Raw genomic sequence first — 12,033 nt, 5'->3', positions numbered from 1 at the left:
ATAGGTAGGGGTAAATTTAAAAAAAAATGCAAAGAGGCTCTTGTTTTTTTTTTTTACAAGTAATTTTTCGAATGATGCTTTTTTTGGGGGGGATCCAAAGATGAAAAGAGGGGAAACAAAAGTAAGTTAAGCAAGAAACGGGGCTGTTTTAAAGACTTTTTTTTTAAAAAAAAATTTTGCCCCCCAAACGGGAAACCCTGTAATATATACCCAGAAACAGACACAGACACAGACATATAGAGAATGAAAGACCAAAACCCCCAATCCCCCCCCCCCCCCCCCAATCCCCATCACTTTCTTGTTCTCTATTCCTGCTTATAATTGAAAGACATATCTGCCGGGCAAACTTTGGCTTCAGAGACTTGTTCTTTTTAGAAGCCCTGTATTTCTTTTCTTTAGATTATAAGAAGTTATATTGTCAAGCTGTGTGTGTGTGTGTGTATATATATATTCATGTGAAATAATAGTAATAATAATAATAGTAGTAATACTAGTGATAAAGAGACAAGTGCGTAACTTATCTATTAATTTACATGAGATTTTTTTTAGATCTGAATTATAGAGAAGACGATTTTTCTTTAAAATGAATAATAAGAATAATAGCCAGCCTTGTATCTCAATTATGTGGTAAATAGCGAGCTGTATTTTATTGTTTTGTGTGTGTATGTATCCCAATGTAGATAATAAGAGTCTATGGTAAGTGCAGAGGAGCAACAGGAAGAACAGTATCAGTATCAGTAGTAGCAAGAACAAGAACATGTCATATTAAGAAATACGGCTCACTGTTCTGGTCTTGTAGAACACGGCTGTTTATTTTCTTATTTTCCTTTCCTTTCTCTATTGGATGATTTATATTCTGGGGACTTGGTCTTTATAATGCCTTAATTTCTGAATACCTTCTTTCTTTCTTTCTTTATGTATTAATAAAGAATCTCTTGAAAGTATTGACTAACCTAATTATCACAAGAGAAATTTTAATATCTTCAGGGCATTTTATCATCATCATTATTATAATATATATACAGGAGCTATTTTTTTTTCTTTTTTGCTTGTGATAGTTTAGCTAAATAAGATAGATTATATCTAATGCGCTCAAAAGCCCTGGTTACAGTCGTGATTCCCAAACAGATAGAGCAAGAGAAAATTAAACCATTGTATTCTCAAGAAATTAACAAATATAGAAAGAAAAGGGCAAAAGCAAAAGAAAGCAAAAGAAAGCAAAAGATATAAAAGAGGGCGCGCCATTGCGGCTATACAACATATATACAGATAAAATAAAAAGGACTTTATATATTTTAAAATAATAATGTAATTTAACAATTTCTATTTTGTAATATAAGGACAAAGAAGTTAAAAGATGTTAAAGAAGTCCGTGTTTTCTGTGCTAAATTCTTTTGGTTCTATTATTTAGAATACCTTTTAGTAGCCGAACAATTTTATAACATTTAAAATAAATATAAATGATGCTCTCATAGGAAGTATTATAAATATATATTATATATGTTAAAAATGAAAGATGAAATAAAGGAAAAGTACTAAATAAATAAAGATGGGTAATTAAATTGCTTAATTATAATATTTTGTGTAATTATGAGGAAAATGGCTTACTTTTTTTTTCTATAATTTTCATAGCGAATAATATATCAAATGTATGACTATATCAAATATACTAGTATTTTTGGGGGGTCACCAACTATGAATATACCTAACTCTTGAAGTTGTTATTTTCAGAAGAGTATGATTGGATACTTGAAAACTTGCGCTCTTCACTGCGATGTGCGATATTTTATGTGAAAATAACATTCTCTTTAAACGAGTATGATTGGTCCATGTAAACGAGAGTATTATTTATTTATTGATTGATGATTGATTGATTAATTAATTAATTAATTAATTTATTTATTTACAAATGATGACAGCCTTTTACACACACAAATATTTATATAAAATTTATATCTATTTCTATATATTTAACTTTTGATTTAATTTAATTTAATTTAATTTGAGTATATAATATATATATATATTCACATACAAAATATTGAATATAGTTTGAATGCTTATTTCTTTGGTAATTTTACACATTAATGAAAAGCTGTAATAAAGAAGAATGATTTTGTATATATGTTTCTTAATACTTTATGATATGTACTGTGAGTATTTTTTGGCGAAATATGATCACAAACGTTATAAAATTAAATATAAAACGGAATGGTGACCAAAATATCGGAAAACTAAGCAAGCAATAGAGAATCATAGTAATAATAATATATTTGTATATTACACCGGGTATTTGGATCAACTGTTAATCGTTAACATCAAGTAATAAATGAATAAACAATTTATATATAAGAAACAAGAGGTTTGCCAAGGTTCTTAATTTATCCACACTTCAAACAGATCTCTGTTATAAACGAGATTCCTTGTGACTATAGTTTGTGTAATATATCTGAGATAAAATACTTTTATTTTATTTTATTTTTTTGACTAGAGATGATTTCCTAATCGACACCACAAGGTAGAGTGATGTATCACTATATAGTTTAAAGAAGCACGATCATGATAATTAGAATAAATGGGTACATATACATACAAAAAGACAAAATAGTTGAATGACTTTTTGTATATTTTGTATTTATTCTACTTCTTCCTTACTTCTTGTTTCTTGTTTTGGGGTTTCAAAAACAATTGTAAATAAATAATAATCAGGAGAGAGAGAGAGAGGGAAACCGGTCTTGAACCGACATGTTTGATGAAATCAGAAACATATTGCTATTTTATTTGTAGATCATATCAATCATGAAAGTTTCCCCTTGATTTGTTATTATTTGTTTTTCACATCAACAGCCCTAGTGTGTCAGCCCAAAAACTAAAACCTTGTTTTGATATTTTGTATTTGTTTAATTATTCTTGTGTATAGATTTGGGCGTAATCTTTATTCTCTAACAAATCAATATCAACATCAATATAGATATAAATATACATATACATATATATTGGTGCTCGCATGCGTGGGGCACGCGTACACACCAAGACTCACTATATTTTGTGGCTCAAATACATATATATTTATATATTTACATCACTACATTATCTCGTTACCATAGCAAACCTTAAATAATAATAAAAAGACAAAAAGAAAGAAAGAAGAAATTCTTTGGTTATTAGCGTAAACCAATTGGATACTACATTTTATATATATGTATATATGTATATATGTGTGTGTGTGTGTGTATATATGTTTTTTTATATGTATATGTGTATATATAATTATGTGTAAAAATATACATCAAACAGAAACGGGACTGAGGTTCCGACTAATTCAATAATATTGTTAGATTGACTTTTTATTTTATTTTATTTATATAAGAATATATATAAAATGTCAATGGTAACACAACAGCTGTCAGAGCTGTGCCATCAAAAAGGATAAGCTCTTCCGTAGCAAGTAATTCATGTCAAATCTGCAACACGTCGACCCGAGCAGTGGGTCATTTTTACACCACACTTCTTCTCACATCGTTCCGATACAATTGCTAAATAGTCTGTGCGATTCTTTTAGCCAATACAACTCATCCAAATCCAACCCGACCCAATTCAACTCAATCCAATTCACTTCAATTTGTTTCTAGTCAACACAATTTATGTCAAGCCAAGTTATGTCAAGCTGAGGTCTAGGTCTAGATCCAGGTCCAGGTCCAGGTCCAGGTCCAGGTCCATGTCAAGTTAACCTATACCGAATCAAGCCAGAAAATAATTCTGTAAAGTCATTTATTCGTTCACTTGATTACTCAATCGCCAAATTACTTGTGAGCAAAGTTTGTGAGGGTGGAAATCTACTGGTAAAATAACCAAGTAGAATCAAGAAGCTTTATTTGATTTTGTGTACATACTTTTTTTGTATACACAAAGAAGTATAGATGAAGCGTGGTTTAATAAGGAATCTCCTAACCTCCCCACACAGTCAAATTAGTACTATTAGTATTAGTATTATTATTTTTAAAAAAAAATTAAATTTAAATTTAAATTTATTTATTTTTAAAAAAAGGTTCGCCGTTTCTCTATCTGTATGTGTTTAAAGGGTTTTTATTTATTTACCTTAGGATCGGAAAAGTTTGGCGTCTAATTTAACAAGATCCTCACAAATTGTGTAATAATCACTTGTCAAGCCCACGTTTTATTCTGATAGAATACACATAGTAACATGGTAATCAAAATGCTTTTGAGGTTCCGACTGATGGTGAAATTTGAGCTGTGGAAATAAATGTATATATAATCCAACAAATATCCACCAAAACCTCTTTCTTACATTCGAAACCAAATCAAGTCGAAAGACAAAAAGGTCAAAGACAAACCGACAAGGCTTTCCTATCTCATCGAATTCCAGCCTATTTCACTCCCATCTTATCAATACACAAGATGCCTCCAGTCAGAACCACCCGGCCTCCTCTCCCAAGACCCTATCCTCTCATGCCACCCAAGCCAAAATAATGGGCCAGGAAAAAAAACAAATTCCAAAAGACAAAAAATGCTACCCATTTCCTACTTGCCAGCTCACACAAAAATCATTCATTCAAATACTTACTCATACACGCACGCACGCACGCACGCACACACGCACACACGCACACACATACACACACATCTATTATCTTATCCTTTCATTCATTTCATTCTTTCATTCACTTCAACCTTTCACCTGTTTAATATTTCTTCCTTTTTTCTTTACCAATCTCAAATTACCTACTACTCACATACTTCTTCCTTCTTTGTTTTTACTTAAATTTTACATCCCAAAAGCAAGGGAAATACATATGCTTTAATTTCATATTTACCTTTACCTTTTACCTTTACCTTTACCTTTACCTTCACCTTTACCTTCATTTTCTTTTCTCTTCATGTAAAACCTTGTCTTTTCTTTCCACAAAAAAAAAACAGATTTATTAACCTCTTTATATTTATTAAGCACCAAAACCTTTTTTTTTATCCTTTTCCAGCAGAAAATAAACATCCCTATGTCCTGTCTTTCTTATCTTATTCCTTTCTTCTTATTATTATCATTACCCTTCTCTTTATATTATATTATATTTTATTTTATTTTGTTTTATTTTCTTTAAAATATATAAAATGTATATATAAATAAAATTCAATTTGATTTGATTTGATTCGGTTCGGCTTGGTTTGATAGAGTCCAGTTTGGTTTGGTTTGGTTTTATTCTGTTTGATTCAATTAAATTCAGTTCAATTCAATTCGATTATATAATTTTTGGTTTGTTTTATCTTTTCTTTTCTAATCTGACCTTGCCACAGACAGTGACATTTTTGTACAAACTGGGTTGTATTTTCAAAAGGGTCTCCCACTATATCCGCATCTAGTCCGGATTAACCGAACACACTATTAGTCTTTTGTATAATTCGGCTATTTTAGACATCTTACTAGAATCACAAATACACAAACCCATATAAATTATAATATAAAGTAAACGGAGCTGAAGTGTAATCTCTTCCAGAGACATGCGGGTTTGACAAGGTGTCAACCTTAATAACTATAAATATAAAAATAAAAATAAAATAATAAAACACATACAAACATACAAACATATAAAAGTCAACTTACTTTGAAGCACTTTTCTTTTTTAATATATATATATAAATATACATAATCAATATCCACCCTTAATAGACCGTGCAGAGTGATATTCACCGGAGATCATTACCACCAATACTAAAATTAATACTAATATTACTATCAAAAATTACAATTACTATTACTACTGATCCTAATGCTAATTCTAATGCTAGTACTAATACTAATACTAATGTTAATGTTAATACCAAGAATAACACTAATATTAATTATTAACATCAAAATTATCATAATCATAATCGCTAATTAATATATATATATATATAAATATTATTTTATACTTTTTTTTGTGATTCGAAAATGCTAATTTTAAACTAGACATTTTATTTGCTCAATTCCGGTAACGTGTTCCGAACAAGTGGGAGAAGTATAGCAAATATATATATGTAAATATATATATTAAAAATAACAATATAATATAATATAAAATAAAAGAAAATTATAATCACAATAATAAGATTTTGAATCTCAACCATTATCTCAATTTTTTTAAAATAAAAAAAAAAAAAACTATCATACTCTACACACATCATTTGAAATGAAGTTGAAGGAATTAGAAGGAATCTTACAAGATTGCGCAGTATTTTGTAGGTCTATTTTTAATTAATTTAATGAACCTGCATTTATACACATACATGAAATTCTTACAAAAAAAAGTTACTTGTCATTGTAGCTGATCCAAAGATTCAATATGAACAGTACCCAACAACTGCTCATTTAGCTGCTCGCATGCTGTACACTGCAGACACTGTTTACGATGACATTGAAGACAAGGTGATTGGTGATTTCGGCTGTGGTTGTGGTGTTTTGAGTATTGCAGCTAATATTCTTGGAGCAGGGTAAAAATAATAATAATAATAATACTAATAGTTGTATATACATGTACATTTATTTATTTATTTATTTTATTTATTGGATTAAATAGTTACAGCATTGGATTCGACATTGACCCTGATGCGGTTGCAATTGCTCAAGAGAATTGTGATCAGTTTGACATCTCAATGGACTTTGTATTAACAGATCTCACTCAAGCAAGACTTGATCGGTTCAAAGGTCAAATAGACACTATTATTATGAACCCTCCTTTTGGAACCAAAACAAAAGGCGTTGACATGGTCTTGTTAAAAAAAGCAATCGAGGTAAGAAATAATAGTAATAATAAGGCATGGTTGATTATTAACTCTGGTATGTATAAACTTATTATAGATTGCAGGTACATCAGTCTATTCGCTTCACAAAACATCAACACGCGATGTAAGTTAAAAGGATGTAACTATTATATGCTTGCGTGTGTGTGTATCTGATAATATTGTATATATATTTTAATAGCACATTATGAAAAAGGCTAAAGAGTGGGGTGTTGGTTGTGAAGTATTGGCTGAACTAAAGGCAAGTTTATATTATCAATATATGTATATAGTATGTATTTAATTAACAAGATGGTTTCATTTACTCATTATAGTTTGATGTACCAATGATGTACAAATTTCACAAGAAAAAGTCTGTGGATATTGCAGTCGATTTTTTACGTTTCAGCAAGTAAATATATATCATTATTATTATTATTATCATCATCATCATCAAAAGCATTGACAATATTATTACTATTACAACTACCATTATCATTATCATTATCATTACTATCATCATACCTTCTCTCTCTCTCCTTTAAGAAACAAGAGTAATATGTATTCCTAAAGCACAACACATACAGAGAGAAAAAGCCTTTTTGAAATTTTGGTTACTTTGTGTGTGCTGTGGCCTAGATAATAGGCTATTAGTCTATGTGCTTCAGAGAGTACCACCATATTTATTATCATAAATATTATAAATACGAAGAAGAAAAACTTAAAAAGCTAAATAAATAATCGTAAATCGGAATAAAATCCATATTTTTTTCCAATTTAAACCTTTTGGCGTTTATATTCCATTTATTTTTATTTTTATTTTAAATAATTAGATAAATAATATATTGTGGAAAAACATAATTCCGAATAATCCACGCTTTTTAAGAGAATCATCCGGACTCGTGTGTTTTCCTGGTATTTGTTCGCAAAGGCTTTTTTGCTGTTCACCTCATTTACGAAAAATGAATTGACGGTTGAGAACGAGCCATTCATCACAATTATTCACCAAAAAAAAATTTTAATAAAAAAATTCTCAGTGTATATTCCGGAGACTCAAGTTCTCACCTTTTTTTAAAGAACACGTAATTTCGAGAAAAATCCTATCTAGTTGTACTTCAATCACCATAAGGTTCAACTTGTGGGTTCTTTGGGCCACAACATAATGCACAACACAGACTCATCTTTTTTTTTTTTTATTTCATTATATAAATTGTACATTTTATATAAGCATATAATAAGTCATTAGAATTTATTTCTCCGGTTTATATATTTATTCTACTAAACTTGTTCACTCACAGTCACCAACTATAATTTTGCAACAATTTTCTTCTTGTACCTTTTTTATTATATATATATATATATATATATATACTTTACAAAGCATTCACACACACATATACACAAATGGCCTCTACAACTATGGAATCACAACCGAAAGAAGAGAAGCATCTCACTCCAGTCTATGAAGAATCTTCACAATTCCGTCATTGGCGATTCAGCTCTCAACAACTTTTAGATATCCGTACTTCTTGTAATGCCGCCGCAGTGGATCGCGTACGGCGAAATTTCCAAGAAGAACAAGTAGTGTACATCTCTTTACAATTTAAAAGAATTCTCTACAACTATTATCAATTCTTTAATTCTTTTTTTAAAAAAAATAATAATAATAAGAAAGCTGCTGAAGCTCAGGGTGATCGTCCTCAAGATGAACCACAATACTTGTCAGTTCAAGACGAAATGGCATTATGTAGATTCTATGAGAAACAACTTCAAGGAATCTGTAAACATTTGAAGTTTACTGACATGGTTATGGTGAGTCCATAAAAAAAAAGAAATGTATATATTATTTAAATAGAATACATACGTTATACAATGCTTGAATAATTAAACTACACGCATAAATGTATGTTTATTTTAAATGATATTTTGTAGGCTACAGCTGTCATTTATATGAAACGATTTTTTCTTCACAATACAGTAATGGATTATCACCCAAAAGACATCCTGTAAGCGATTGAATAGAGAGATGAATAGTAAATCAAAATATTAACCCTATACATTATATACATTATTCCACATAGTCTAACATGTTTGTTCTTGGCCACAAAGTCAGAGAGTGAACGTGTATCGATTGATGATTTTGGAAGGAACCTCAAATTGCCTTCAACAACCAGTGTTCTCGATCTAGAGTTTACAGTCTCTCAAGGTCTCAAATTCGAATACTATGCTCATCATCCTTACAGACCAGCCTACGGGTTCTTTTTGGACATTCAGGTATATATATATATAATGTGGGTGTACTTGAAAAAAAAAAGGATAAATCGTCTCAACCTTTTACTTAATTCTATCTTATCTCATTGGTATTGTTATTTTTGAAACATAGACTACAGGAGTAGATATTAAGATACTCAAGGAAACTTACAATAAACTAGGTCCAGTAATTGGAGAGATTCTACTGACAGATCTTCCGTTTCTTTATATGCCATCCCAATTGGCACTGGCTGCATTTGTGGTGGCTGGAAAGAACAATGGATTCGATGCACAAATTCACAAGCAAGTTTCGATCCCTTTTTATTTTATTTTTTATCAATCTATATCAATTAACGACAACGATAAAAACAAAACGACTTTAGATACATTGAAGAGAGATTTGGAGATCAGTCAGACCCACTGAAAGACATAGTGAAAGCTATAACCAAAGTATTATCACAAGTAACTCCGGTAACAAAAGAGCAAGCGACTCAAGTGGACTATCGTTTGCGTATCTGCATGAATCCTGCAAAGAATCCGAATTCTGCGCTGTTAGTAATCATAATAGCTTCTTTTATTTATTATTCTTTATTAATATTAACACACACACACACACACATATATATATATATATATATCTACTACACACGATTTCTTTTTTTTAAAAAAAAAATAGGTACAAAAAACGAGCAGCTCAGAAACAACTCGATAACGAAGAAAGACGAAGAAAGAAGGCTAAAATAGACCAAGATGAGGAATCAGAGGAAGAAGAAGAATAAAATGAATAACAGTGATAAATAAACAAGAATAAGCACACACACACACACTACATACATACACACACGCACACACACGCAAACAAGAGAAACATAAACGTTTAGAGTAAATAATAATAATAATAATGACAAGAATAAGAATAAGAGGGGGGAGAAGAAGAAAGGCAGGTTTCTTGTGGATTTACAATAACCTCCTTGGCTTCTTTGTGTCAGATCCACAATTCTTGCAGTACCACTTGCCCTTGGGTGGGACCTTTAGACCAACGCATTCAATGTGGAACCATTCGATATCACACTATATGCACATACATATATATAACAATATGAGCATAAGAATGGTAATTTACTATATAAAATAAAATAAAATAAAAAACTCTTACACAAAACGTACCTCTTCATTGTCACAGGCAACCATTTCACCAAATGATACCTGCTGGCAGTAGCAATATAACGGTTCATTGGGGTCAATTGGAAGATGGCTCATCGAAATCACACTATCAAAATCACAGTAAAATATCTTTTTGTGGTCAATATTAAGTTCTGATTAAATGAATAAAATAGTAATAATAGCAGTAGCAGTAGCAGAAACAATAACAGTAATAATGAAATTAGACTTACGCTTCTGCATGATTTTTTGCATCTTCTGTAGAAAGATAATTCCCCTGTGGCTCTACTACTTGTTCTACTTCCTTCTCCACAGTCTTTCGTTTTTTCCCTTTCTTTCCCTTTTTTTCTGCTGTAATAATTTGTTCCTTGTAGATTTCTAAAATCACAATAGGTAAATTAAATAGATCAAGTATCTACGATTCATAGTTATCCTCATACTCAACACCACTACCACCACCACCATTATAAGTGTCATCATAATTCATCATTGAAATCAATTTCGACATATTTACTTCTTGTTCTTCATTTTTTTTTTCTGTTCTCTTTCTTCGTCTATTTATCCGTCTTTATTAAGAACACACTTGCCTTTTTCAGGCTCAATACTAATTTCTTCTGTTTGTGCTCTTGTGGGTGTCTGCTGTTCAATAGATCGACCAGATCCACCGTATTTTCCATTCTCAAACTTTTGTAAATCATTATCTAGGCGTGTACAATGTCTATCGACCTACCAAGCCCCAAGAAACAAAAAATACAGACAGAAAGAAAAATTTTAGTAAATATAAGTATGTAAGTATAAAATATAAAACTATCATCTTACAGTATCATAAATTGACTTTGCAAGTGCAAACTTTTCTTCTCCTTTTTTGAGCGCTTCGTTCAAAAGTCGCCCAATGACAACTAGTTGCTCCTGACGCTCTTCTGGTAACAATACAGTCTTGGCTTCTGCTAATCGGAGAGATTTCTCAGCGACCTTTTCCATAAGATCTGAAGATTAATTAAATGGTTATTTTAAGAATTCAATTAGATTTAGATTAGATTGGGCTATATTGCATTAGATGATCAATTCAAATTCTCTAAATCTATGCATTTACATTTACAAAATAAAACAGCAAAAAATAAAGTAAAATAATATATATATATATTTATATTTATATTTATAAAAAAAATAGGGTTTCAATTAACCTTGAGCTCCTTCGTCTAATTGTCGAATGAGAGTAAAATTACGCTGTAATTCAAGCGGTAGTACTTCGGTTGCTACAACAACAGTGATTCATAAGAGTACTTGATTAGCCTTGAGAGCCGGTAGCAAAAACATGATATAAGAGCGATTTAGATAATAAAAAAGAGACATACTGTCGGTGTAATCATTGAGGTAAACAGCGGTCTCTTCAGAAGTTGGCATTGCTTGGTTGAAGCACAGCACAGGAAACTCGGTGGCTGGAATGTCGCGCTCATCGGGGCTTGTGGTTGATTTTTGTCTTACCTGAATTCCACAGTCAGTTTGTAGATATATATATATTTAAAATAAAAAAAAAAAAAAATTTAGCTGTCCAGGTCTATACTACTTTTGTGCTCAAGTTGGTTTAATTTTCTTTATCTGATGAAAATGAAAATTAATATACGTAAAGATATAGGTATATACAAGTGGTTATATAAAACACAATCTTCATCCTAAAACCTATAGAAACATTAAGCAGACTTTTGACTTCAATTACATACCGACACAGTATAGCAAAAAAAAAAGCACCCTTCAATAATCATTATCATTAACACGATCATTACTAGTAATGGTATTAGTTTTATAAATATCTCATTTTGTTTCGTTTCGTTTCGTTTAAAAATATAT

At 30.5% G+C, this 12,033-nt stretch overlaps 5 protein-coding genes across 5 annotated transcripts in view; 3 read left to right on the top strand and 2 right to left on the bottom strand.

Annotated features, from left to right (window-relative positions):
* Nucleotides 1-1,449, top strand: part of PHYBLDRAFT_162676 (hypothetical protein) — a gene marked incomplete at both ends in the record, with an annotated part of 2,798 nt that extends 1,349 nt beyond the window's left edge. The window contains 2 exons of the mRNA XM_018434679.1: nucleotides 681-696; nucleotides 1,341-1,449. Coding sequence (XP_018297657.1) covers nucleotides 681-696; nucleotides 1,341-1,449 — 125 coding nt within the window. The remainder of the gene's footprint in view (nucleotides 1-680; nucleotides 697-1,340) is intronic.
* A 2,762-nt stretch (nucleotides 1,450-4,211) lies between these two features.
* Nucleotides 4,212-5,969, bottom strand: PHYBLDRAFT_162675 (hypothetical protein; the record flags this gene model as incomplete). The annotated part of the gene is made up of 7 exons (XM_018434678.1): nucleotides 4,212-4,252; nucleotides 4,867-4,917; nucleotides 5,065-5,070; nucleotides 5,438-5,546; nucleotides 5,618-5,631; nucleotides 5,767-5,846; nucleotides 5,929-5,969. 7 exons carry the CDS (start codon nucleotides 5,967-5,969, stop codon nucleotides 4,212-4,214), a joined length of 342 nt encoding a protein of 113 aa, XP_018297656.1.
* Nucleotides 5,970-6,185: 216 nt separating this feature from the next.
* On the top strand, nucleotides 6,186-7,190 carry PHYBLDRAFT_14652 (hypothetical protein; the record flags this gene model as incomplete). The annotated part of the gene is made up of 6 exons (XM_018431665.1): nucleotides 6,186-6,234; nucleotides 6,321-6,486; nucleotides 6,573-6,786; nucleotides 6,854-6,901; nucleotides 6,977-7,018; nucleotides 7,110-7,190. The coding sequence occupies 6 exons, from the start codon at nucleotides 6,186-6,188 to the stop codon at nucleotides 7,188-7,190; spliced, it is 600 nt and encodes a 199-aa protein (XP_018297655.1).
* A 988-nt stretch (nucleotides 7,191-8,178) lies between these two features.
* PHYBLDRAFT_58661 (cyclin) lies at nucleotides 8,179-9,803 on the top strand (the record flags this gene model as incomplete). Its single annotated transcript, XM_018440367.1, has 7 exons — nucleotides 8,179-8,355; nucleotides 8,446-8,586; nucleotides 8,707-8,780; nucleotides 8,856-9,048; nucleotides 9,158-9,331; nucleotides 9,421-9,575; nucleotides 9,701-9,803. The coding sequence occupies 7 exons, from the start codon at nucleotides 8,179-8,181 to the stop codon at nucleotides 9,801-9,803; spliced, it is 1,017 nt and encodes a 338-aa protein (XP_018297654.1).
* Nucleotides 9,804-9,981: 178 nt separating this feature from the next.
* Nucleotides 9,982-11,966, bottom strand: PHYBLDRAFT_162672 (hypothetical protein; the record flags this gene model as incomplete). The annotated part of the gene is made up of 9 exons (XM_018434677.1): nucleotides 9,982-10,095; nucleotides 10,192-10,317; nucleotides 10,419-10,563; nucleotides 10,605-10,739; nucleotides 10,769-10,911; nucleotides 11,005-11,171; nucleotides 11,370-11,441; nucleotides 11,541-11,670; nucleotides 11,907-11,966. The coding sequence occupies 9 exons, from the start codon at nucleotides 11,964-11,966 to the stop codon at nucleotides 9,982-9,984; spliced, it is 1,092 nt and encodes a 363-aa protein (XP_018297653.1).
* Nucleotides 11,967-12,033: the final 67 nt, after the last annotated feature.

The sequence above is a fragment of the Phycomyces blakesleeanus genome (assembly GCF_001638985.1).
Source record: "Phycomyces blakesleeanus NRRL 1555(-) unplaced genomic scaffold PHYBLscaffold_2, whole genome shotgun sequence".
In the NCBI taxonomy this organism is placed as follows: Eukaryota; Fungi; Mucoromycota; class Mucoromycetes; order Mucorales; family Phycomycetaceae; genus Phycomyces; species Phycomyces blakesleeanus.
The sequence above is the reverse complement of the archived record's forward strand: the minus strand, read 5'-3'. Positions and strand labels throughout refer to the sequence as shown.